Genomic DNA, 23,991 nt, shown 5'->3' with positions numbered 1-23,991 from the left:
AGTTTCAAAAAAGCATGCCGTTGTGAGATACCACATTCCCCTGTGGGTAATTACATGTATGTTTATGAAATATATGTTAATCTTTGAAACTTTTGAAATCTTGATTATTTTTTTTATGAATGACAGTCATGAATCTTGACGAGAGTGAGTTGATGTCGGATCCCAAGTTCAAGGCTTACGCAGCGGCCGTGGACAAAGCACTCAAAGGATTTGAGTATTCCAGTGAGTGGGCAGATCTCATCTCAGCGTTGGCTAAACTCATCAAGGTAACTATGGTAACCGTTGCGTTGTAACCAGAGAAATTGAACATCAGAAACAAATTTCGGTCTGCATGAAAAGATCATTACGTATGAAAATATAATTGGATCTGTTTTAGTTTTAATACTGGTTACATAAAAGAGCACCAAAATATTACTCTTTTAACTTTCTGCCTTCATATTAGAGAAAACAATACCAAAACAATGTTGTTTTCCCTGAATTCGCTGCTCTAAACAAAGTCTTAGCTACATTGACAAAGTGCCTTTAAACTGATAAATGCTGGCTATGTTGACAGAACGTCCTATAAAAAGTCCCATGATTTGTTCAAAAAGAGGGGAAATTCGTATTTCTTTAGTGGTGCTCTTTAACCCTAACTGTCCCAAATCCTCAAAAATCCTCTTTGCAAAATGGAAGATTTTGCAGGATTGAGGCTACATGGCAAAAAATGTCTAGCCGATTTCGGAGGATGCACTGAGTCAAGGTCTTAGGCCAGACGATGTTTTGTTTATGCTCAGCAGTGCATAAATTTAGGACTAGATTATACTTGAAATCCTCCGCACTGCTCCAGGATGTCACTGGCTCTGCCTCAGCACATTGACAGTGATTGCTGGAGGATTTTGCAGAATTGAGGCAGTGGTCACCCCTCCAAGGGCCACATTCAAGAAATACTAGGCTTTTGCAGGATTGAGGTTGCATCCTACATGTAGCAAAAATGCCTAGGGAGTTAGGGTTAATAAATAGTGTGAATTGCAAACCAATACTGAAAAAAAAAAGTTTACAATAATTTTAAAACTAAAGGTTTGAATGATTTCAATGAGTCATACAGTCTGTGTCAAACAATAGTTGCTTTCATTAATACAGAATAGAGGTCAAAGGTTAACAAATACCCAGTGATTCAAAGGCCAGAATGCCGTACTACGTATTAGTCATGAGTTATAAAGTTAAACTTACACAAACATGGTTTATTGTTAGACAAAACCCGCATAAAGGCGTATGGTAGTTTAATAGTTCAATAAACTGCTTTTATGAAGATGTGTTAGACTGAATGCTTGATTCAGTAAACGAAATTCTCTCAAAGAATACTGGTGTATTTTAACAAAATTAGTCAAAACGTATTCCATTTTTGTTTTAAAATATTGAACACTGGTAAATAATTTACAGTCTGTTATTAGTTGCACATGTATACTGTACATGTCTGCAAAGGCGAAAACATCTGGCTTATCCAACCACACATGTGCAGCACACAGGTGGATACTGTGCCTAATACGTGTACCCAGCAGGATCCTGCATTAATTATTGCCAGTGGCCTGTTGGTCAGAGGAAATTAATCCCCCTCACTGGAAAACGATCATACTCAAAATGCATTGGGAATAAGCTGGAACACTTTTTTCCCCCATGTACAAGTTTTATACACAAGACTAATTATTACATTGTCTATTGCACATTTGCAATGTGTACATGAGCCTCAGGAGATAGATGTATTAGTCATGCACAAATGCCCATATACAGCAAATTGATTCTTCTCCCGTGGCTACATAGAATTAAGGCTCAAACCATTGCACAACGCTGCCAGATGTACAGTCTACCTTGTTGACATGGCTGGCAAAAGAGTTGATTAAATTCAATAGTATAGTTTATAATTGACAGCATACACACCTGTGTACACTTCCAGATCATTTACATTAATTTCAGTGAATCCCTTGCACCACTGAAGCACTTTCATTTACAAATGTAGATTGACTAAGATACATGTAAATTTGTTTTTTTTTTCTGCAATAATTACAAAGGTCACATCCATGTCATATATATAGACTCTTGCTAAAGAAAGATATTAACAACAACAAAGCATGAAACCCACAAAACCCAACAAAATCCAAGAGCTAGAACAAAGGATGTGATGTTCACTTAAAGGGTTTTGTGTTCGTAGATGCTGGAAAAATCAAGACAAACAAATCATGTTCCTGTAGTCTGGTTCCCTGACCCCACTTAAGATGAAACGGAGCAATTTATAGACGTCAGGGAATTGTAACGTCAGGGAACCAGTCTACAGGTAGCTGGCTTGTACCCAATCATAGCTGTGTAATCGATTGAAAACAAAATGCGGACTCACTAAATATGGTAAATTGGGGGCAGTATTTGAAGACAGGCAGGTTTTTTTCCAACACTGGCCAGCCAATTGGGGGCAGTATTTGAAGAAAAAAAATCCAGTTTTTTCCAACGCTGGCCAACCAGCAATTGATACAAAAATACCACTTTTCTTGAAAATGACAGCACACCACTCGCCATGATTTTACAGGATGCTTTACTGTCATTCATTAACAGTCCAGTAAGGTACTTCATAATAATTTGGAAGCTTTGTTTTGTGATAAAATTGGCAAATGTTGTATATATATTCTCTTTAATCCTGATTGCAAAAATACCTTGGAGTCATGAGAGTTAAGGGAAAACAAACTCTCTCTAATTTACAAAATCTTTTTATTAAAAATGCTTGCTGTTCAGCTTCTATGCCATGCATTTGTCCAGACTGAGAAGTTAAATGTGATTTGTGGTTTTATTTTGTTGCATTTTGTGATCCAGGTCCTTCAAAGCAACTCTACTCGCTACTCCGTCATCCCCAAACGGCTGCTGATTGGTAAACGTTTGGCCCAGTGCACCCATCCCGCCCTCCCCAGCGGTGTCCATCTCAAAGCCTTGGAGACCTATGATCTGATCTTCCGTACCATCGGTCCTAAACAGCTATGCCAGGATATGTTCATCTACAGCGCTGGGTTGTTCCCATTACTGGGCAGTGCTGCCATGGCAGTCAAGCCTAAACTACTGCATCTGTATGAGGAGCATTACTTGCCGCTCGGTGAACATCTCAAGCCATGCCTGACTGGACTACTGCAGGGAATCATGCCTGGGTTAGAAGAAGGATCCGAGTATTTTGATAGGTGAGAATTTGAAAAATAAACAAAAATTCAAGTAACCAGACAGAAAATTGACTGCAATAGGGAAGAATTTGAAAAACAGTTCAAGAAACTATAAAGAAAATGGACTGCAATAGGTGAGAATTTGAAGAAAAAAAGTTCAAGTAACTAGAAAGAAAATGACTGTATAGGTTTCAAACTTTTGCCATCTGACACAGTGTAGCAGTGAGCTAGCATACCATATCATAGTGGTCCATTTTGTCTATATTTTTGTTCCGGGGGCACTAGTCAGATGCCAGGAATTACGTGCTTAGTCACAATTCTAGCATCAGCAACTAGTCAGATGCCAGGAATTACATGCTTAGTCACAATTCTAGCATCAGCAACTAGTCAGATGCCAGGAATTACATGCTTAGTCACAATTCTAACATCAGCAACTAGTCAGATGCCAGGAATTACATGCTTAGTCACAATTCTGGCATCAGCAACTAGTCAGATGCCAGGAATTACATGCTTAGTCACAATTCTAACATCAGCAATGATGCAAACCCAGCTAATGACAGTTGGACTGGCGATCTCTCAGATAATATGTATGTATGTATGTGTTTTTTTTCCTCATAACTCTACATGTGTATTGTGGTATTGTGTACACAACTTATATGAACATATTTTTCAAACCTGTACGGTTTCTATACTAATCTAGAGTATGTCAATATAAACCCTCCTATGCAAACATACATTCTGTGCCAAGTAGTCATTTCAGTCAAAATCAAACAAGTGACTTTCAGCAGTTAAGAATTCACAGTCTACATAAAGCAGGATTGACTGGCCGTGACACAATGTACGTGTTCTACATAACCCCCGAGGACCGACACACAAAGGGAGAACAACAGATCCTTTCAGTCCTTGGCGTTGGGTCTTTTGTTCAAAACGGATTCTGTAGTAAGTTTGTGTGCTTAGTCTATGGGAGAGTGTTATATTACAGGGACAAAGGGAAACACAAAGCATTGTCCTTGGGAGTATAGTAAAAAAAGAGCGTCTGTACTTGTCTGTCAACACAAATGTATGTTCCTTTCAAATGTTTAATTTTGTTGTACTTGTGTGCTTGTTACATGCAGGACCAATGCCTTATTGGAACAGCTCTGTGCAGGAATGGTCAAGTCTAATTTCTATAGTGCTCTATGGGAATGCGTGTCGACCAGCCCTGGTGTGCGTCTCCCTGCAGTGTCTTTTGTCTTATCTCAACTTGACCGCAAAGCTTCAATGAAAGAACAGCAACACATCCTTGGCAATAACAGAATCACATTGGTAAGATATATTAATACTCTTCCCTCAGTAGCATTAGCAATGATGTCATTATCTTAATGCAAAAGGGGGAGGCGGTCATCAGTCTACCCCACAAGATCTGAATTATTGTTGGGTCGCAAATAATTCAAAACGTGTCAAGTAACTATATGTGGACCGAGTTTTGTTTGTCAATGTCTCATTCAAAAGTGAATCATTCAAAAGTGAATGACTTTTGTATTTCAAGAAAAATTACAAGCGCCATGTACTGTTCATGCATGGAGCCCATTGCTGAGAGAGTGTAGGTCTGGAGATGATAAGCGCACTTTGAAATTTTTTTTTTTGAAATGCCTATACTGGTAGGTTGTCTGTAACCCTGTGCTGTATTATCTTGCTCTCTGTAGGTCAATGCAGTGTGTGATTCCCTGTATGATTCCGTGGTTCTGGTCCAGCGTACCATCCTTGATCTGGTACTACTCTGCTTCCCGCTTCATGACTTCTGCGTATCCAGAGATGAGCAGACTCGTATTATGACAGCTGCACTCAATGTTCTCTTGCGTCGTGACATGTCCCTCAATCGTCGCCTATTCAGCTGGTTGTTAGGCACCAATTCCAGGACAGCAGAGCCAAAGCTTGCAAGCAAACCAGCCGTAGAGCGATCAGATAGCATACTGAGTGCCGAAGAGGAGACGTCAGCGTACTTTGAGGCACACTCCAAAGTCATGTTGGTGGAATCTCTCAAATTCTGGTTGCACACCATTCCAAGTGGTTTGAACGATGACGAGACAAAGGCAGCCATTTTGAAGCCTTACAAGCTCCTGATCAGCCTCCTGGACAAGCCAGAATTAAGCATGATCATCGTAGAGGATGTTTTCATTGAGGTATTCCGTGCCTTGTACAACCGCTGCACCACCGCATCTGCGAATGACGTATGGAAGGGGCTAATCTCAGACTCTCAGGAATCATTGCTGCTGTCCGCGCCAACAAGGAAGCTCCTAACACGCAGTGCTCGTCCTGTAGAACTCATCAAGACGGCCAATCTGCTCTTTGGTGTCTTTGAGCCATACTTCATGTGGGAATTCATCGCACAACGGTTTGATCAGTGCTGTCAACAGACAGTCATGCGAGGAGGAATGGCGCCCTCTATTGGTGATGATAGCAGTGCACTTACATGCTCAGAAATGTGTAGACTGGTAGATTTCCTCCTCGACATTGTGGCACTGGTAAGTCGATAGTAGTGGGGATCTTTACTTATGAAAAAAGGGTAGGACAAAAACACCAGAATGTTAAGTAACCAACAGTATGCAAATAAAACATGGTTTTAGGGTTGATAGTCGATATTAGCTCCCCGAGGTATTGGAAGTTGACAAACTAGTTTTTTCCAATACCGAGGGGAGCTAATATCGACTGTCCACCCGAAATAAAACATGCTTATTTGTTTTGCTATAGCCTACCTCATAAATAATCGCCAAACGATTGTCGAGTTACGCATAAGTTTCCCTCGGCAAACGTTGCTGTGCGTGTGCCCCCATCTTTTCATGTAGCTAGGACAATGTTTGCGCCCTCATGCACTTTAGCCCTGTGGGCTAGCTCATGATAGCTTTGTAAAGCGCATGCATAGAAGCGCACGGGTAAGGCATGCGCTAGTTTACGCATACGTATTTAACCTGTACGTGAAATCTCACATGCATGCTTGGTAACCAGCAAAACTAGTGGCTGACACGTGATCGTGAATGGACCAGTGAGAATTTGGCTCTCAATCATGAATATGTATAAGGTATAGTTAAATCAGGTATGGACTGATAATCAAATCCACATTTTGAATCTTGCTCACAGAAGTGGTGGATATGGGAAGTGCAATTGTGCCAACCTGTTTGCTCTTGATGTTACATGCATAAGAACAGGAATATGAAACATCATTTGAGTAATACATGCAGTCCAATTACTTAACCCTTACTCCCTAGGCCTTGTTTGCTGGGACGACGCCTCAATCCTGCAAAGTCCTCCATTATTTCTTGAATATTGTCCGTGGAGGGGTGACCACTGCCTGAATCCTGCAGAATTTTGTGGCTGTCAATATGTTGAGGCTTGGCCAGTGACATCCTGGAGCAGTACGGAGGATTTCAAGCATAATCCAGGCCTATATTTATGCATGGCTGAGCAAAAACAACACAAGGTCCGGCCCAAGACCTTGACAAAGTACAACTTATAAAATCAGTAACACACTTTTGCCATGAAACCTCAATCCTCTAAATTCCTCCATTTTGGTAAAGAGGATTTTGAAGGTTTCAGGGCGGTTAGGGGTAATTGTTGCTATGGACTGCTATTGTCCTTGTTACTGTGAGACAGAGATCACAATTAAAATGTCAAGTCTGGAATTTAACCTATTGAGTAATTTATTTTTCCTTTGACAGGAAACATATTTAGAAACAACAACTGAGTACCTTCCAAACCTACTTTGCAAATTGACGGTATCCCTCTCCAACTACTGTCAGTATCTGAGCCTCTCTGAAATCAAAGACACACTGCGTCTGTGCAACAAGCTACTGACTAAGGTACAGCCATCCATGGTTACCAGTCCTAATCAATGGGATACCAGCACACCTCAGAGGCTGCTGGCTCATGTGGATATCATTGAGAAGGGTTGGGAGGAAGTCAATGGTGGCAGCGGTGGGATAACTGGTACAGATGCCTCACCACAGCAATCATCCACACCAAAACAAACCACCCAAACCCAGTCTGTGATCAATTCATCAGATGGTAGTCAGGGGATCAGCTCAGGATCAGGTGCTGTGCAGGATGAATCGCCAGAGAGTGAGAGAAATGACAAAACCAAGCAAGGCAAGCCAAGTTCATCCAAGAAATTTCCTCTCAGTCCTCGGAGATCATTGGACAGGCTGTCATCTGAACGCCTCGAGGATGCAGAGTTGGCAGCCCTGGATGATGACTTCCAGATTGAGCGGGTCAAACGCCCGACTAAAATGCAAAGCCTTGATTCCCCATCCAAAGAAGAGACAGTTGAATTCCGTCCCTCCCACCGCCGAACCCCAAGTTCCGTCTCCTTGACAACCAGTCTAGCCGAGAGCGATCAAGACGGTCAACCAATCTTCATCATGCAGGCGTGTGTGCAATGCTACCAGGCATTCTTTGCCAAGTTTGTCAGCAGCAAGATTCTTCCAGAGGCGGAGGTTGTCAAGAAGTACCTGAAGAAGCTGAACGTGAAGTGCAATGGTACGCAAGAGAAGCGACAGCCATCTGGTGGGGAGGGCATGAAGGGTAAACGACCTCAGAACCTTGGAGATATGCCAGACAAAATGATGAGTGAGGATGGTAGGCTACGGACCAACTCAGCACTGACTACAGATGAGGCTGTGGCTGCATTCCTCAGTACGTATTATATATGGATTGTGTCCAGGAACCTTTCTAAATCCACAAAATTCCAATGCTGTGCAGTTATCTAATGGTATGTTCTATGTATTCTGTATAATAATAATATAGGGACATCACGCCCCAGTACAGTAAAGCTTTAACATTGTAAACTTAAGGTGAATTGATTGACAGACCTGAAATCTTTCCATTTTTGTTATCTTTCCTGCAGGGGATGTAGATCTACAGTGCACCAGTTCTCCAAGTGCCTTGCAAGCCTTCTCTACAGCTTGTCATCTGTTGGTTGAGTTTGCTTGCTTCCCAATGTACTGTAACGAGACAGCCTCAGCTGCGCATATTGTTACACCTACTACCACGGGTATGTACATTCAAATGTTGCTATAGGGTGTGTTGGATTAGCCCACCTGGGTCGACTCAGATAAGCCCTGTGCCATTCGATCAACTCTAACATCATTCTCATGGCTCAGTAGGGGCAGTCACGACATACCCTGCACACGAAGCGGGTCATTGTGGTATTACATTGCATGCGTTGATCAACTCATGAAGCAGACAACAATAATCAGACAAAGGAAAAAATATTGAAATAAGTGACCCAGAATATTTCAACTTTATGTTAGGTTTAAATAGAAATATTGCAACTGACTATTTTTGTAGTCCAATGTCATAAATTCTTGGAAATGATGGAAAAGCAGATGAGTTGTTTCTATCTAACATTAGCATATTTATGTGCTGCTGTGTCTTTCCACTGCATCGTAACAAGTCAAAAAAACTGAAGCCATAATCCAACGACTGATTGACCTTTGACTTTTACTCGCACAAGGTTTATTGGGAGGGGGGGGGGGGGGTTCAGTTAGCTGGGCTTTCAAGGCTAATCTGTCTGCCTTTAGCACAAATTTCTAATTTGGGCTTCTATATTCTACATGTATGCAGAACTTTATTTTAAAAAAATGGCACTCACATTTGGGTTTCCTTTTTTTTTTACTCACACTGTACGCCAGTCTAGTCAGTGCCACTGACTCTTAACTAAAGAATAATAATTAAATTTTTCCATCGCAATATGAGGACTTTGGGTTAAATTGAATATTTGACCATTCCCCCTGCAGGTAGTGCACTTGGCTTACCAGACTGGCTCCAGACCCTGGTTGCATGCAGTTGCTATGTCAATAACTTCATTCTCCAGACTACGGCCATCTCCACCACCTTAGAGCTGATAGCTTTGACTAAGTCCGTCACAGACCGTTCAGACAGTAAGCTGGTACTGCCTAACCCACCCAACTCCCCTAAGACAGACTCAGGGACCATCTCTGTGGTGCTGATTCCTGCTGTCTCTGCATCACATCTGCACACAATCAACTTTGGCACCAGCTTTTTCCAAGTAAGTTAAAGCTAGAGTCCATCATTTGCAGCCATCCGAAAAGTAACTGGCGTAATTGTTGTTGAAAAACAAACTTGGTTGAAAGATAGTAAGGGAACTAAACTCCCTGTGAAATTATTCTTTCTGGGAAGCTGTCATTTTGAAGTAATCAACGAAAGAAGGCATTTCCAACGGTGATTCTTAAGAAGCACCGTAGGAAAATTTAAATTAGTAGTTCGTTTTGTTATTCAGCGCAGCGCGCACAAGTATTGGAACGACGCACGCGCGCGCGCGGTTGTTATAATTCGTCGGAACAGTGCGCGACGTCGCGTAAAGCTGCAATTCAAAACAATTCAAAACATGATTCAGTAACTTTTGATTTGAAATTGAGATCTTAGAATGCTGTTTTTCTCGGAATATACAGCTGAAGCTTAGCTGAAACTTCATCAGGTTAGTTGCTCAGTATCCTTCATTAGATTTTGAACTCTTTTGTTGCTTCAAACGAACAAAATGCACAAATTACAAATGATGGACTATAGCTTTAAGCAGTTATTATATTGTGTCATAGGTACTAGGCATTACAAACGAGTGAAAAGTCAATAATCAGCATATTGTGTTGTAGATCCAAGATATCACTGAACAGGAGTGTTTGCTGTAATTACAAAAAGAGAGTTTGACAGAGTTCCTGAATGCGATGCTGTTGTGCACTTTGTGATTATGTAAAAGATGATATAAGTTGTGGAGTGCTGTGGCCTTGTGGAGCATTGAATTTGTGGTCTGCTGGTAATGCCGCGGGTTCTAGGTTCAAGTCTAGCCTGGGGCTATGGTGCATGAACCATGGCACTTTGTCACTCATTGCTTCTCCCCAACCAGGAGTAAATTGGGTACCTGTGAAGGCAGAGATTGTTATTGTGATTGATTTTAGCTGCTTTGTGCCGAACAGGCTTCATTGAGCTGTATACTCCCCAGGGAGCGGAGATGGTTTGTGGTATGTTTCATTGTTCCAATGAGCAGGGTAATAATGATGAAGTGCCTTGAGCACCAATAATGGTGGATACATGCGCTTTATAAATACACATTATTATTATTACAAACATATTCTGAATGAAATTAGACTTGCATACTTTGCGTCATATTCATCAACCAATGTGTGCACAAAGAACCATCTACTATTCACGCACAAAGTCTACAAGCCAAAAGGACATGCTTGCTTTGTAACTCTTAAGTTGTTATTCATTTTGCTTAGATTTGGTCATTTTGCTAACCTGCTAACATCTGATGCTGTAGTTTATCTGTGCAGTATTGGCTCTGTGGTGGAACTGTTGTATGGAATGTGTGCCTTACCTAAGACCAATTAGTCAAAATAAAAGGGTGATAATAGCTCACCTAAATCAGCAAGGTAAATGTCATATCTAGACTTGTTCCTGTCCCCTCATTTCAAACTCTAGATATTAAGCAGGGATAGGGAACCAAACTTAAATATCATTGTAAGCTACACAGCACCCTCCATAGTTGACACACAGAGTCCATCACCGTCAAACATGTACGTCGTTATTTTCTCTTACTAGAGAGTAGCAACCAGTCTGTGGCATCACATGAGTGCCAGTACTCCCAACTGTCATCAGAAGAGTGCTGATCTACTGCATCAGCTTCACAATGTAGCACCTGATGTCTACATCTGTGAAGACATCATTGGAAATTCACTGGTGCAGACCAATAAGGTACAGTACACCTACTCATGCATATTCATAAAGAATTGCTATTCTCTAAGTTGTGTATTATTGAACGGACGGTGCTGGAGTTTCATATTCAGCCACGTACACAATCTTGTTAAGGGCCTGTCTCCATTCATATTCTGGACGAGTTCCGGACAAGTTGCGGCTAGAACCATCAAGAAGCCCTGCATTTGTCCTGGACATGTTCCGGGAAAATTTTCATTAGCAACTGCCTGACTCACCAATACATATAACTTCATTGAGGGAAGATTGCAGGGAAGTTGTTCAGAATCCTGCAACTTGTACCTGATACAACGTCCGCAACTTGCCCGGAACTCATCCCGGATATGAATTGAGACAGGCCCTAAACATCCCCAAACAGTGCACCGAACAGGTAGCCGCAGAGTTAATACAAATGTTGTGCCTAATTATATCTGGTGTCCCTTTCATACACGCGAGTCTGAATTTACAGCTGTTAGGGCATACATTTTCATGTCTGTAGAAAATCAAGGTTTAGACAGCTTGCTGTCAGCAGCTGAATTTGAACTCAATACTTTTGTGAAAAGTAGAATGTTAACCGAGCTGATACATCAAAGGATTAGGTTTTCCCACATCCAACATAAGATTTTCTGCGCATTTGTTTTGGTTAACAAGACAAGGCATGCCTAGAAGACCAGGGCCCAGAGTCCACAAACATTATATCCATTGGTTTAAGATTCAAATTGTGTTCAGTCTTTTCATACATCTGTGTACACAATGGGCCTGATTTAGCCCACTCATTGGCGTTACGGGGTAATCTTGTACAATAGCACTGCCCGGCTCACGAGTGACAGTCAGTGAGTCAATCATTAAGTGGCCCTCTCTGAGACCAGTAAAAACATGAAATACAATACTTCGTGGCCACATTGGATTGAGAGTCTTAATGGTACTTATTCTAGTTTCTACATACCATCCATTGTAATCATACCATATTTTGTGGATAACTGCGTGTCTTCATTGAATCATGTGATTCCTTTATTTTCTTTTCAACAGGCTGTTTCCTTGGCCGCACACATCAAGTATGCTCAGCTCTGGCATCTGATCAGATCACAGATTCTGAGTGCAAGTCCAGCAAGCAAAGTACTCACATTTGACAGGTACATTGCCCATTGAATTAACTGACTTATCTAGTAATGTTGTGCAAACCTGACCAGAAACCGACCCGACCTGAAACCGACTTCAGGTTGGGTAAAGTCGGTTTTCCATCATTTCATTTGGGTTGGATTGGTTTCGGTTTTTGCGTTTGCGATTTTCAGGTCGGGTCAGTTAAGCCATGTTATGAAAACACCGAAATAAATAAAAGCACTTTGGAAATTCACGCGGTGCAATATTATTGCAGAGTTACTGTGCCAGGTACAACCACAGCAACCCACCACGCAAATGTGAATGTGGTAGGTAACATTATGAGTCATCATCATACCGTACTATACTACTACTGGTACTACTAGATATGGTGTGATTCTTTACTGAAAGATGATTATCATGTGGCGTGTGTTATGTAATGCATGCACGTAAAATAACCCAGGGACACTTATCACTAAGAGAAGGGGTTTGCCCCGGTGTTTCTGGCCTCCTGGTCAAACTCCCCCAGGGAGTATTAAGGAGATGAACCAACCAAGAACCAAGATGACAGTAAGTTTAATCACAGTAGCGCCTGAAACCGCTCTGCCTGTTACTCACTGTGGCACTCGAAAACACCCGAGCACTCTATGGTTTGATTGATTCTTTAGTGAATAAACACAATGTAATACAATGTGGTACAGGTGCTAATGGGTTAAATATGTATTTGATTGAACTCTTTATCTGTGACAGTAAGATTATAGAACTTGTTTGAATTGATATGCTATTCATTGGAAAACTTGTTTGCATTGATATGCTATTTCGAACCAGCCAACCGATCCAGCAAGCTCTGTGGTCGAATGGTAAGAATCTGCACTAGAAAGCAGGAGGTCATGGGTTCGAGTCCCACCCGAGTGATTTTTTTCAACTTTCACTCGGGAGGTGACACACTGAGTACACAGTGTTTATACGTCGGTGAAGGGCAAAAACCTAATATTGATATGCTATTGTTTCCTGCATATTCTTTCCTTCTAGATCTCTGTTAGTCATGATGGACAGTCTAGAGTGTCCCGACTGCATGATACGTTCAGTCACCCAGACCTGGTTAGTGCATGCCATAGACCGGGGTGATATCGCTAGACTCCTGGAACCCATCCTCCTAGTACTCCTCCACCCAGCCACAGCCCGTGTGTCTGTGCAGTTCCTTCACACCAAACCTGATCAGAAGTCGCTGGGCGATGGCAAGACTGATGAGGCTGGAGGTGAAGATGTGGAGAATAGAATCTACAGCATCAGCAGTGTCGATGGAGAGGTCAGGATAATGTTCCTTAGGATTGTGGAATGTTTGCAACTATCAGGATATTTTGAATAGTGTTTAACCCTTACTCTCTGAGGGTAGTTTACTGCATGTCAGTTGGTTATGCCAATGCCCTCCAGCTGCAGTTTATTGGCAGATAGTTTGTCTTAACAGTGAAGGCTCCAATTGGCAGGAGTTGGAGGCCCTGGAGGGTGCCTGATACTGACCAGCTGGGGGCACTCACTTTGTTATCAGAGGACTCTCATTGTTCTCTGTGGCATGTATTGGAGTGCCTGTCCAGTTACCCTTGAAATGACATGGCAGATATTGGAGGGCCATGCAAAAAACATAGGAGATTTTCTTGAGGCACATATTGGCATGCGTTGGAGGGTCTAGTAGGGTAAGGGTTAAAGTATGTTTCGACAAGCACTAGGGGAATTGTACTTGAGTGGCATTTTACAGAGTTTATTTTCAAATTTCCTTGCATTTTGTATCGCTTTAGTAATGAAATTTTGCCTTGAACCTCTTAGGTCTGTACTAGTGTTGTGCAAACCCAACTTGAAACCGAAACCGACCCGACCCGAAACCATCTTTGGGTCGGGTCGGGTGAGTTTGTCCATCATTTCAGTCGGGTCGGGTCGGTTTCAGTTTTGCGATTGCGATTTTCGGGTCGGGTCGGGTCAGTTAATCCATTTTGGAAAATCCTGAAACAAACCAAATTAAACCGAAACAGTTTGGGAACAGTGTGGAAACGGTTCGGAAAAGCACATGGTGCAATATTTATTGCAGAGTCACTATGCCTTGTACGAACAAAAATGGTTTGCGATCTATCATGCACAGTCTGTAACACCCACCAGTAGGTCACATTGTGAGTGCCGTACGTTATGATTCAGTTACCGAGAGACGACGATTTTCATGCGACATGGGTAAGTTCAGGCATAAAAAGCGGACACAGTTGCCCAAGCCAGATACTCTGGGGGGTTTTCGGGTCGGTTCGGTTTCGGGTTGGTTTGCCTCGGGTTTCCTTGAATTTTTGTCAGGTCGGGTCTGGTCAGTTTTAGGGAGTTCAGATCGGATTTGGTTAATATCTATAATGTCTTGGTTTGGTTTGGCCTGGTCAACTTTACCTGATGCACAACACTAGTCTGTACCATACAGTTGGAAGCATAACTGAATTTGAATAATAACCTTTTTATGACTCTTTTCATGATGAATTGTGCTCTTTTCTGTGTTTCTCTAGGTGAAGTACTATGTTATCAAGGATGGTAAGCGAGCCATAGCTATCAACCCTAGCAAACAAGATCCTGTCTTTGCCTGCACCACCATTGATGATAAGATGAAATACGTAACCAACAAAGCAAACACCGGTCTGCGTTACAGCGTACCTCCTCAGATGCTCAGTAAGACACTGAGTGTCACCGTCAATCCAATGAACCAATCAGCATACATTAGTGACACTGACAGCGATGTATCTGCTAGTCCAAAAACAAAAGCCAACTCGTCTCGTAAACCTTCTAAGGACGACAGTGCAGATAAGAGAAAGAATCGCAGAGTTCCTGGAGAGAGACGACCGTCTGACCTCAGTAACTTGACAGAAACGTTAGCTGGGAAGGTCACTCCAAGCACAAGCACTGATGATCTATGTGAGGAGCCCTCGTATGTCTACAATGAAGATGTGGATGAAAGTCCTGAAGATGCTGTCAGGAGCATTTTGATGTCATTGGTTGAGGAAGCAATGAGACAAGTTGATGGTGTCGGCCAAGACAGTGATAGCAGAGCAGCAGAGAAATTGATAGTCCCTGCTGGCAACAAGCAGTCCTACGTTGTAACCTCAGCATCTCCAAGATCCAAGGCAGCCGTCAGATCTGGTAACTTGGATAATATGTCTCCAGAAGACTACATCCTGGATGATCTTGAGAATGCCATGTCTGGACTTGAGACCGAACCTAGTGATGTTGAGATGGCAGAAGCTGCGACTGAAGATAGGTCACCACAAGGTCAAACCAAGATGCTCCCTGCATTGAAACTGAATGCCGTACCACCCTTACAGCAGCATATTTTGCTCTATGTGCAGGTATACGATGCACAACGTATGTTGTATGTTTTGTCTACGATCAAAGCAATACTTAGCACTAACCCATGGCCGTTTGTCTGTGCAATGTCATCAACCAGCATCAGCAGCACCAACACTCCCCAGCTGATTAAACTGCAGCAACTCTTGGCAAGACATAAACGCTGCATCACAGGGCAGGATTTCTACTCGGACCTTGAACAAGAGGCTCTGACAGTCTTCCGCAGTAGCACTTATCTGGAGATAGTTGTTCTCATCTGTGTCTACTACATGAGAAGCTACTATCCACGTGATCTCAAAGCTAGTGAGAATGACGTCCATGGTAATCGAGATGTACAGATAGCAAGCATGGAGGTTCTCCGTCTGATCCTACATGAGCTTGTCTACATTGTCAAGGACAGTGGCCGTGGCTTGGCAACATTCATCAGCGATCTCCTCATCAGATCCAAAGTCCAGAAAGCAGTCCTGTACTGCCTGCTGTCATCTGTCTTCAACAGTCACCACAGAGGTAAAAACCAAAGCACGGAGCCAGAGATCATCCTGGATATCTCTCAAGATATGTCTGACCGAGGTGCGCAAGCCTTCCAGATCCAGCTGCTCAAACTGGCCAGGACTCTTATCTTCCTAGAGGACCAACTCTTCACGTTGAAGGATGACACAGACACAGGCAGCAGCGCCGATAGCGAGTGGGAGTACCTCCGCATGAAGTTCACTCCACAGAAGGCTTCATCCGTTGGGTTTGTGCGCTCAGAGCGTTTTGGGAGCCAGTCCATCTTCATCACAGCTGTCCTGAGTGCTCTCAAGCAGTACCAAATCTGCCACATGCACAGACACTGGGTCTCAGTGGTGACTGAAGCACTCCCACACCTTGAGAGAGGATTGCCTAAGCTGGCTCTACCTGTCTGCAATCAACTCTGTAAGAATCTGGAGCAGTTAACTATTCTCTATACACCAGGAGACTCGGCCAAGAAGTAAGTCACTCAGTCATATTCCAGAGTGTTAGATGATGTTTTTAGGGAGAAATGTTAACCACAGAATTAGTCTTTATCGAATATGTCTTTATTTCGAATTTGGAGATAAATACAATTTTTAGTTTGAACATGGCCTGAAATCTCTCAAGGCGTACCTAGTCATATGCCTAATGACTTACATGTATAAAGTAGGTCATAGGGTCGCATTAATTTAAACATCTCATGGATACGAATAGGGTAATGCCTTTCACATGATGTGTAAACGTGCTGGAGAAGTACTGCAATCAGACTATAGGGAAAGCTGCTTCGTCAGGCACATATCAAACACTAAGATTTCAGAAACACTGAGGTTGCCAATTGTCCATGAGTATATTTATGACATGAAGTTAAGTGGCCAGTTATCCGTGGCTTATGTCATTTGTCATGGGTTGTGCTGGGATCGTTCTGAATGATTTGGTACCTTACATACACCAGGGGTGTGAAATTTCAGCTTTAAAGCTCTGATTTCAGCTTTTTTGTTTCGGATTTCAGCTTTTTTCACTTAATGTGTGCAGAAGTATAGGAGCTTTCCAAAGTTCAGCTTTTTTGCACCCTTTTCAGCCGTTTTCAGCTATTTTTATCAATGGTCACTCACACAGCTGATACACCATACCACTGATTACTTCTTTTACATACCTGTGTTTTTCATGATGAGTCTCAATCTCCTTTGTTCATATCTCATCTCCTGACTCGCAGGTTGGAGGTGAACCTGGAGAATGTTCCCCCAGACCATGTCGTGACCATGTTGGAAGGCCTGACCACCATCTGCCATTTCTGCTTGTTAGAGAGTACCTCTAACCTGTCTGCCATGGGGAGTAGACACTCAGGTCCAGTCACTAGCAGCACTAGTACCTTAGACTCAGAGAGCAGTACCTCCACGCCACTCCTCAGTAGTCTACTGGGAGCTCTGACTAGAGACAAAAGCAAGGTATGCAACTATCAGTAAGCATCTCAAGACATTGGCATCTCAATTAGTTGTTTATTTATGGGTAGTAGACACTCAGGTCCAGTCGCTAGCAGCACTAGCACCTTGGAATCAGAGAGCAGTACAAAAGCAAGGTATGCAACTATCAAAAAGCATCTCAAGACATTGGCATCTCAATTAGTTGTGTTTTCTAGACAGAAAATTAGTCAGGCTCTCAAAAGTGGTTAAAAAGTATCATCTACTGTTTTAAGAACGATTCTGAAACCAGACATGACATTCAAGACAAAGGTTAGGTTTTTTTTTTACTTTGAGTTATCTGAGTTATCAGTGAAGAACCAATTGTAATTTGAAACTATTTTTGTGACTTCAGAGTACCAGCAATCCATCCAGTGGTCAGTCCAACAGCCCCAAGGCAGAGGCACGCAAGGGGCTGCTGGGTATGTTGCCTCGTATTGTCTCTAGCGTGGCTAAGCTATGGGCAGTGGTCTTAAGATGTGAGAGGTTGAGAGATTCCATCTCCAAGCCCGAAGAGCCTCCCAGTTGGAGCTTTGGCCCACCGAAGGTAAGAAATCAAAGCATCTTAACCTCCATGACTTTCAGTCAGATAAAGTGGCATCTTTGCTTGTGCATCTTTAAGGCCGGTTCATACTCGGCACAAAAGCGAACACAAACGTGAATTTGTGACGTCGGGGCAAGTTTTCACGCTGCGAATTTGCAGAATTTGAACACTTTTCAACTCCAGTAATTTTGGCAGTGAAGGCTTCATGACGTCAAAATTCACACTGTACTCGCATTCGCTTGAAATATGAACCAGCCTTAAGGCTGTTAATGATTGTCCGGCAAATTTGTAGCATATCTTCGTGTAAATCTTTGGTTTGTTCTCAGTGTTTCTGTAGTATAGGGGATGTGCATAATGCGACACTTCAGAAGTGAAATACCAAAATATTACTGCTAACATGGGACACATTAGCACCATTTCTCTCACACGTCTTAGCTCAGGTGCATTAACATTTGTTAGTGCCTAACAATTGACCTATAGCCATTTGCGAGTTAGCCACGCCTAGAGACAACCCTATGGAATTTTGTACATTAAGATTTGTTTGTCTCAGATTTTGTGCGTTCCGCGTCTATTTGTATATCATGTAATTGGACAATATTTCACAAGCTTCGTTGACCCGATTCTACCGCGTTTGGTTAATTACTTTTGAGAATAGCGTTTCACATTGATGGTAACCACATTTGCAGAATGTATATTGTGCTCAGTGCTGTTATGAGCAATACTGCTACAGTGATCAAGCATGCAAATTTTCCTGGGATCAGCTGATTTCCTCATTTTTCACTTCACATTTATGCCATTCAAAATTGAAAAACACTCTACAAAGTCTTGTAAAGATTGGAGTTTCCGCTGTTTTGGTTACTTCCAGTGTGCATGCCTGAGTGATATGAATGATAGAACCATACTCATCCAGTTCCCTCGTTGATATACAAATACATTTACAATACACTCTTGATGTGGACCCCATGATGTTACAGTTTGTTCTAGTGTTATTGTATCTTGTCTCCAGTACCTGCATACATATCCCATACATACATGTACCTTAGTCCAGCTTGAATGCCTAGATGAATTGTGTAGTTTTAAGTTTCTCATGGTGTCATTTGTCAAGGTCCAATTTCAGAACTAGTGAAATTTCCATACAATTCAGTTGTTGTAACTTGTAATACGGTGTTGGGTAGACAATGTTGATTCTTGAGGAAGAATAACTGATATCTAGTCAAGTTTGACCTCCATTCATAAACACAGACAAATATTAATATAAAAGTTGCATATCACTTGAGTTAATGTGTTATGTGTTGCTGTCAAACTTGATATTTCAGTGTGCAAATGCATGGTGTGTAAAATAAGCATGGTTTTTATTAGTGGTGGTTTCAGATATCGTATTTTTGTGTTAGATTAAGAACCATTGCTAGTTTCATTGCATGTTTTTTTCATGTAAGTAGGCCCACTGCCCTACATACATTTCAAGTATGACCATGAAGCTAGATGCATGCCATGAAGTCATACATGTGAGGCCAAAAAAAATATTCTGCTTCCGGTTACCCTACCTCCCCTATTTTGACAGCCCCTATCCTACTTTTTTTTGGGGGGGGGGAATGAGGATAAAAACCTGAAAACCATCCATTACTACCTTTTACCCTTGACTACACGCATACACCTCCATATGATCGTACAAAAAAAAATTGCTGAAAACATATTTTTCGCAATAAAGGCAGGCAATGAGTACACTACCATCTTTTCCTCAAAAAAGATTGGTTAAAGTGGTCAGAAATTACCTCAGATCGCACCACAGAGCATCTAGAATCCAACATTAAGCGGGCCCCGAACCCCACGCCGTAATTTTTTTGACTCACTTTTTGGGGGAACAAATTTTTTTTGGCCCTTCCCCCCAAAAAAATTGTGTTTTGGATCCGCCCTTGTACACAACTATAGGAAATCCCTCTTAGAGCTGAATATTAAGGACTATAATTACTAAACACTTGAATTAAAACTTTACAAAACAGGTCAAAAGGACCTTGCGTGACTGAGACTGGGGATGGGGGATGGATGGGAGCCTTGCAGTCTATCATGTTACCTTGTGATGTAGTCAAGTGATGGAAGTTTTTAAGGACATTTGTTTGAGGTGTTCTCCAGCTTCTGGCATGTACAGTGTCTGAGTTCAGGCCTGGAATGTTAGGTGGTACATATTGGGCCTTTCATGTGTAAGGCCCTTGGCAGTTGCTTGAATGTAGTTTTGTAGACATCACGAGGAGATCATGTTGTCTGTGACTTTTAAGAAAGACAGTTTACTGCAACTACTGCTTTCCATCTAAGAGCAACTCGATGCCTGTTGGGGTACAGTTGATTGTTGTTTGAATCTACATGTAGTTAATTGTTAAGTAAGAGTTGTGGCTTTGTGTTGTAGTTGCACCATTCAACAAGACTTTTCAGGAGTGCCAATACTGTTGGCCATGTTCTGCATTAAGCTTTGCTGGGGATTAAGCTTTGCTGAAAAGGTTCTAGAAGAATTACCTTTATGAAATTGTCTTATTACATGTCTGCAAGTGTCTACTTGAGGATGATACAGGCATGCAACTTTTTCTCGGATCCTCTGATTTCCTCAATTTTTACTTCTTAGGAATGCCATTACAAATTGAAAAACACTTTACAAAGTCTTGTGTGGTTTGGAATTTTGTCTTTTGTTCTTAATTCCCAGTTGCATGCCTGATGATAACATTTACATGTTCTTATCAAATCTAATTAATTTCATAACAAATGCCAAGCAATCGATTTAGAATGCCATAAAGTTGAAGTATACATTACAAAATACTTGAATAATAGGGACCATTAAACATGGTATGCATACAGGATACAATGTATGTATGCGGCTCAGGAAAGTTACATTTTGCATTAAAATATTAAGATGGATAAAAGTTGGTTTGGTGACATGACCAAACAAAATGGTAATATAACCAGCTTGTTTTTTTAATACCTGCACCGTTTCTAATGTTCCCTATAGATCCCTATCTTAGGACGCCATCTTCGTTGGAAAATTACAACTGCGTGTTCAACGCCATGTGCAAAATGTTCTAAACACGCACGCATGTTGCTCTAAATTTCTTCGGAATACGGCGCAGCCGATGCGCATCACGAAAATAGGACTCCTAAAATGCCAAAATGGCAATCTGTGGGAAGTGACGTCATTTGAGAGAAACCTATTAGTTGTGTCCATCTACTTGTAGTTATTTTTGTTCGCTTTGGTACCAAGGCTCCATTGCTGGTCATCAGGATACATGTGGATTTGCTCGACAAAGACATCACCTTTGCATACATTGTGTATGTACATTGTGTAGTTGTGAACCATTGGAATAGTCGAATCCATCACAAGTCCAGTCACAATTAAATCACAAGTCAAGTCACAAGTAACAAGGGATGAACTCTAACTTAGAGTTGCCTACGTCACAGTTCATTTGAAGAGCTTTTGACTTGGGACTGGATGACTTGTGATGGATTTGGGATACTAGCCTAGTAGCCTTCACTACAACTTTGTAGTAAACGGTCCAAATTGTCCCATAAGAGTAGCTGTTCATGTCTCCCATCATATCAGTACTAGAAGGTCCTTGGAGCGTTTGATAAATGTTCCTCAATGTTTTTCCTGAATTACTGTTTGTAAATCAACCCAGGTTCTGATGTGATGCCAAAATTCAGGCCACTTTCCTGCTCTCAAGACCCTGTAGTACTGATCTAATGCTGTGTTCCATTCACATCATCCATGTATTTCTCAGTCGTGTAAAATTGTCAACTTGTTTTCAAGAAATGTGAACTTGAGTAAAAACTTCAAAGTTCACTTCACCGCTTGTTGACATGTGTCACCCTGCATTGAGTTTGTGTAACAACATCAAACAAGTTGTGAATATTGTAATCACAATGTGATTGGAACACAGCATAAGACTCAAGCTTAGTCCTCTTCATTGTAATAGTCCACCTTCCCATAAGTTGGGCATGTACACCTACCTATACCTGTAGTTCATCAAGAAATTCACTAATGAGCAGAACAATAATCGTTTCTCTCCTGTATTGTCTCTCCGTGGCATTGTTTTCCCCCTCCCCCAGCTGTCTACCGAGGTAAGGAACGACATCTGTTTTCTTGACTACTACCACTAATATTAGTGGCTCATGAACACGCTAGGATACATACGGTGTCTGTGTATTAGAAAGTGGTGGCAGCAGTGGGATGAGCCATGAGGCGCTTCCAAGGTGTTTCACTATATGCCAGAATACGAGAACCTTACTTCCTGTTTGTCTGTGGCATTCATGTTAGACTGATTGAATCCAGCTGATTCATCCCTATGCCATCATATGCTGACATAGTAACTTTGTATCCTAGCATGATCATGTGGCTGCTAAATGTAGCTTAGTTTATTCCTTAAAATGTTAAACCCTCCAAAGTGCTGATAACCACTACAGTATGGCATGTGATTAGTTAAATTTGTTATTTTTAACTGTCCTTTTTCTCTTTTTGATTCAAAACAACAAGTTGTAGAAAGAGAACAATTAATCGTATGTTCTTTCTTTTAATATTTTTTTGACCACGATCAATGGCTGCAAAAGAAAACTGCAACACATTCTATTTAATTTGTGCAAATTCTACTTGAATCTCTGAGGAAAACATTTCTGCAGATACCCTGTCATATTTTCTGATATATTTTTTGTTGTTTTTAGTATTCTCTTCTACTTTCTATGATTGAATCAGTTGTAAATGTTTTTTCAGAAAAGCGGCATTATATCAAAACAGAACTTCCCGGAAAAGCTGTGCTTAGAAATTGGTTTGAATCATAAAAAAACGTGAAAGTTTGTTTCAGACTTTAGTAAAAATTGAAAAATAAGCTTGAGATTTATACGAAAAGTATCCTTCATGCAAATTCTTTAAAGTAAGATTTATTGCATAATAATGCCTTGAAAAGTTTTGTTATTTGAGTGATTAAGTACATGTAGTGTTTTATAGATATTTACAGATAATTTCTTTTCTCATCTTTCAGTCACTTTTTCTGTGTTCATGTTATTATTCATAACTTTTACTTAAAGGACACACTCACAATTTTAATTTGATTATAGCTTTGTTCTTATTAACGAAAAGCTGCTTTAGAGCAACAGTTGGTTGTTGCCCATTGTATTTTTAAGACTCCTTCGCATAGTTAACATAAGAATGCATTTTAGTTTCGTATATGTACTACAGGCCGGTTCACACTCAGTGCAAATGCAAACACACATTTATGATGTCATGGCAAGTATTAGCACTGCGAATTTGAAAAATGGAACAAATTTCAATTCCAAAAAATTTCACAGTGAATATTTCCTGACATCACATACACATCACATTCACTTTCCAGTGATGTGCATGTATAAACTGGCCTTAACTCTTAAATGAGTTGTTTGATTGTTTTTGTATGTTTTGGACAATAATGATACTTTCGTTTTAATCTAACACAATCACAAATAAGAGCCCCTAGTTCTAGATTCATGTCTATATTTTGCTCAGGAATAATTGCATCTTTTAGAGTTTGATTTATAATTGAAAGGACTTTTTCTGCTAGCAGGAATGTAACTGAAAAGAGCAGTAGGTTTGCATTAGTATGCATGCGCACTTTGACTACTCTTACAGGCTAATTCACTTGTTTCGTTTATAATCTCATGCGATATTGCAAAGGATTGTACCTGAGCCCAACTGAGCTGTTTCTGAATCATTATTGTGGACTTTTTCCCTTGACCTCTGACCTCAGCGGTTCAAATGCAGGCAGAAGCACCTTATTTTAATAATTAAAAAAGTACTCTATACCTCTGAACATGCCTCACAGTTATTACTGCTGGTCAATACAAATGAGCACATGGTACATGTACCTGTTTATACTCCTGGGTGGAGAGAGGCAATGTAATAATGTGTCTTGCCCAAGAACACCAGCACCATGAGGCTATCAGGGCTTGAAGCCTCATACCATTGCACATGAATCAAACAATGTACATGTGCATAGAACCACAGCAACATGTTGTCCTCCGACATTTTACTAAAATTGACGTAAAAAAACATGTGCCTTGGTTTAAAGTGAGTGGCCATATTATTTACACTACTGTGAATGCCATTGAAGGCAAG

The 23,991-nt window shown here is 41.2% G+C and overlaps 1 protein-coding gene across 6 annotated transcripts in view; it reads left to right on the top strand.

The window, feature by feature from the left end:
* The window catches only part of LOC119722932 (protein dopey-1-like), a 54,030-nt gene that overhangs the window by 13,396 nt on the left and 16,643 nt on the right, over nucleotides 1–23,991 (top strand). For 5 of the 6 annotated variants that reach the window (XM_038193341.1, XM_038193337.1, XM_038193338.1 and 2 more), the window contains exons 2-15: nucleotides 127–266; nucleotides 2,836–3,191; nucleotides 4,286–4,475; nucleotides 4,856–5,674; nucleotides 6,866–7,838; nucleotides 8,050–8,196; nucleotides 8,942–9,213; nucleotides 10,761–10,913; nucleotides 11,940–12,043; nucleotides 13,041–13,317; nucleotides 14,543–16,344; nucleotides 17,080–17,311; nucleotides 17,679–17,870; nucleotides 21,957–21,968. In XM_038193341.1, the coding sequence (XP_038049269.1) occupies nucleotides 129–266; nucleotides 2,836–3,191; nucleotides 4,286–4,475; nucleotides 4,856–5,674; nucleotides 6,866–7,838; nucleotides 8,050–8,196; nucleotides 8,942–9,213; nucleotides 10,761–10,913; nucleotides 11,940–12,043; nucleotides 13,041–13,317; nucleotides 14,543–16,344; nucleotides 17,080–17,311; nucleotides 17,679–17,870; nucleotides 21,957–21,968 (5,667 nt within the window). In that variant the 5' untranslated portion in view covers nucleotides 127–128. The remainder of the gene's footprint in view (nucleotides 1–126; nucleotides 267–2,835; nucleotides 3,192–4,285; nucleotides 4,476–4,855; nucleotides 5,675–6,865; nucleotides 7,839–8,049; nucleotides 8,197–8,941; nucleotides 9,214–10,760; nucleotides 10,914–11,939; nucleotides 12,044–13,040; nucleotides 13,318–14,542; nucleotides 16,345–17,079; nucleotides 17,312–17,678; nucleotides 17,871–21,956; nucleotides 21,969–23,991) is intronic. The other variant, XM_038193339.1, reaches the window with a different exon arrangement.

This window comes from Patiria miniata, unplaced genomic scaffold (genome assembly GCF_015706575.1).
Source record: "Patiria miniata isolate m_02_andy unplaced genomic scaffold, ASM1570657v1 HiC_scaffold_16, whole genome shotgun sequence".
In the NCBI taxonomy this organism is placed as follows: Eukaryota; Metazoa; Echinodermata; class Asteroidea; order Valvatida; family Asterinidae; genus Patiria; species Patiria miniata.
Note: the sequence above shows the minus strand (reverse complement) of the source record. Positions and strands in the feature narration are given on the sequence as shown.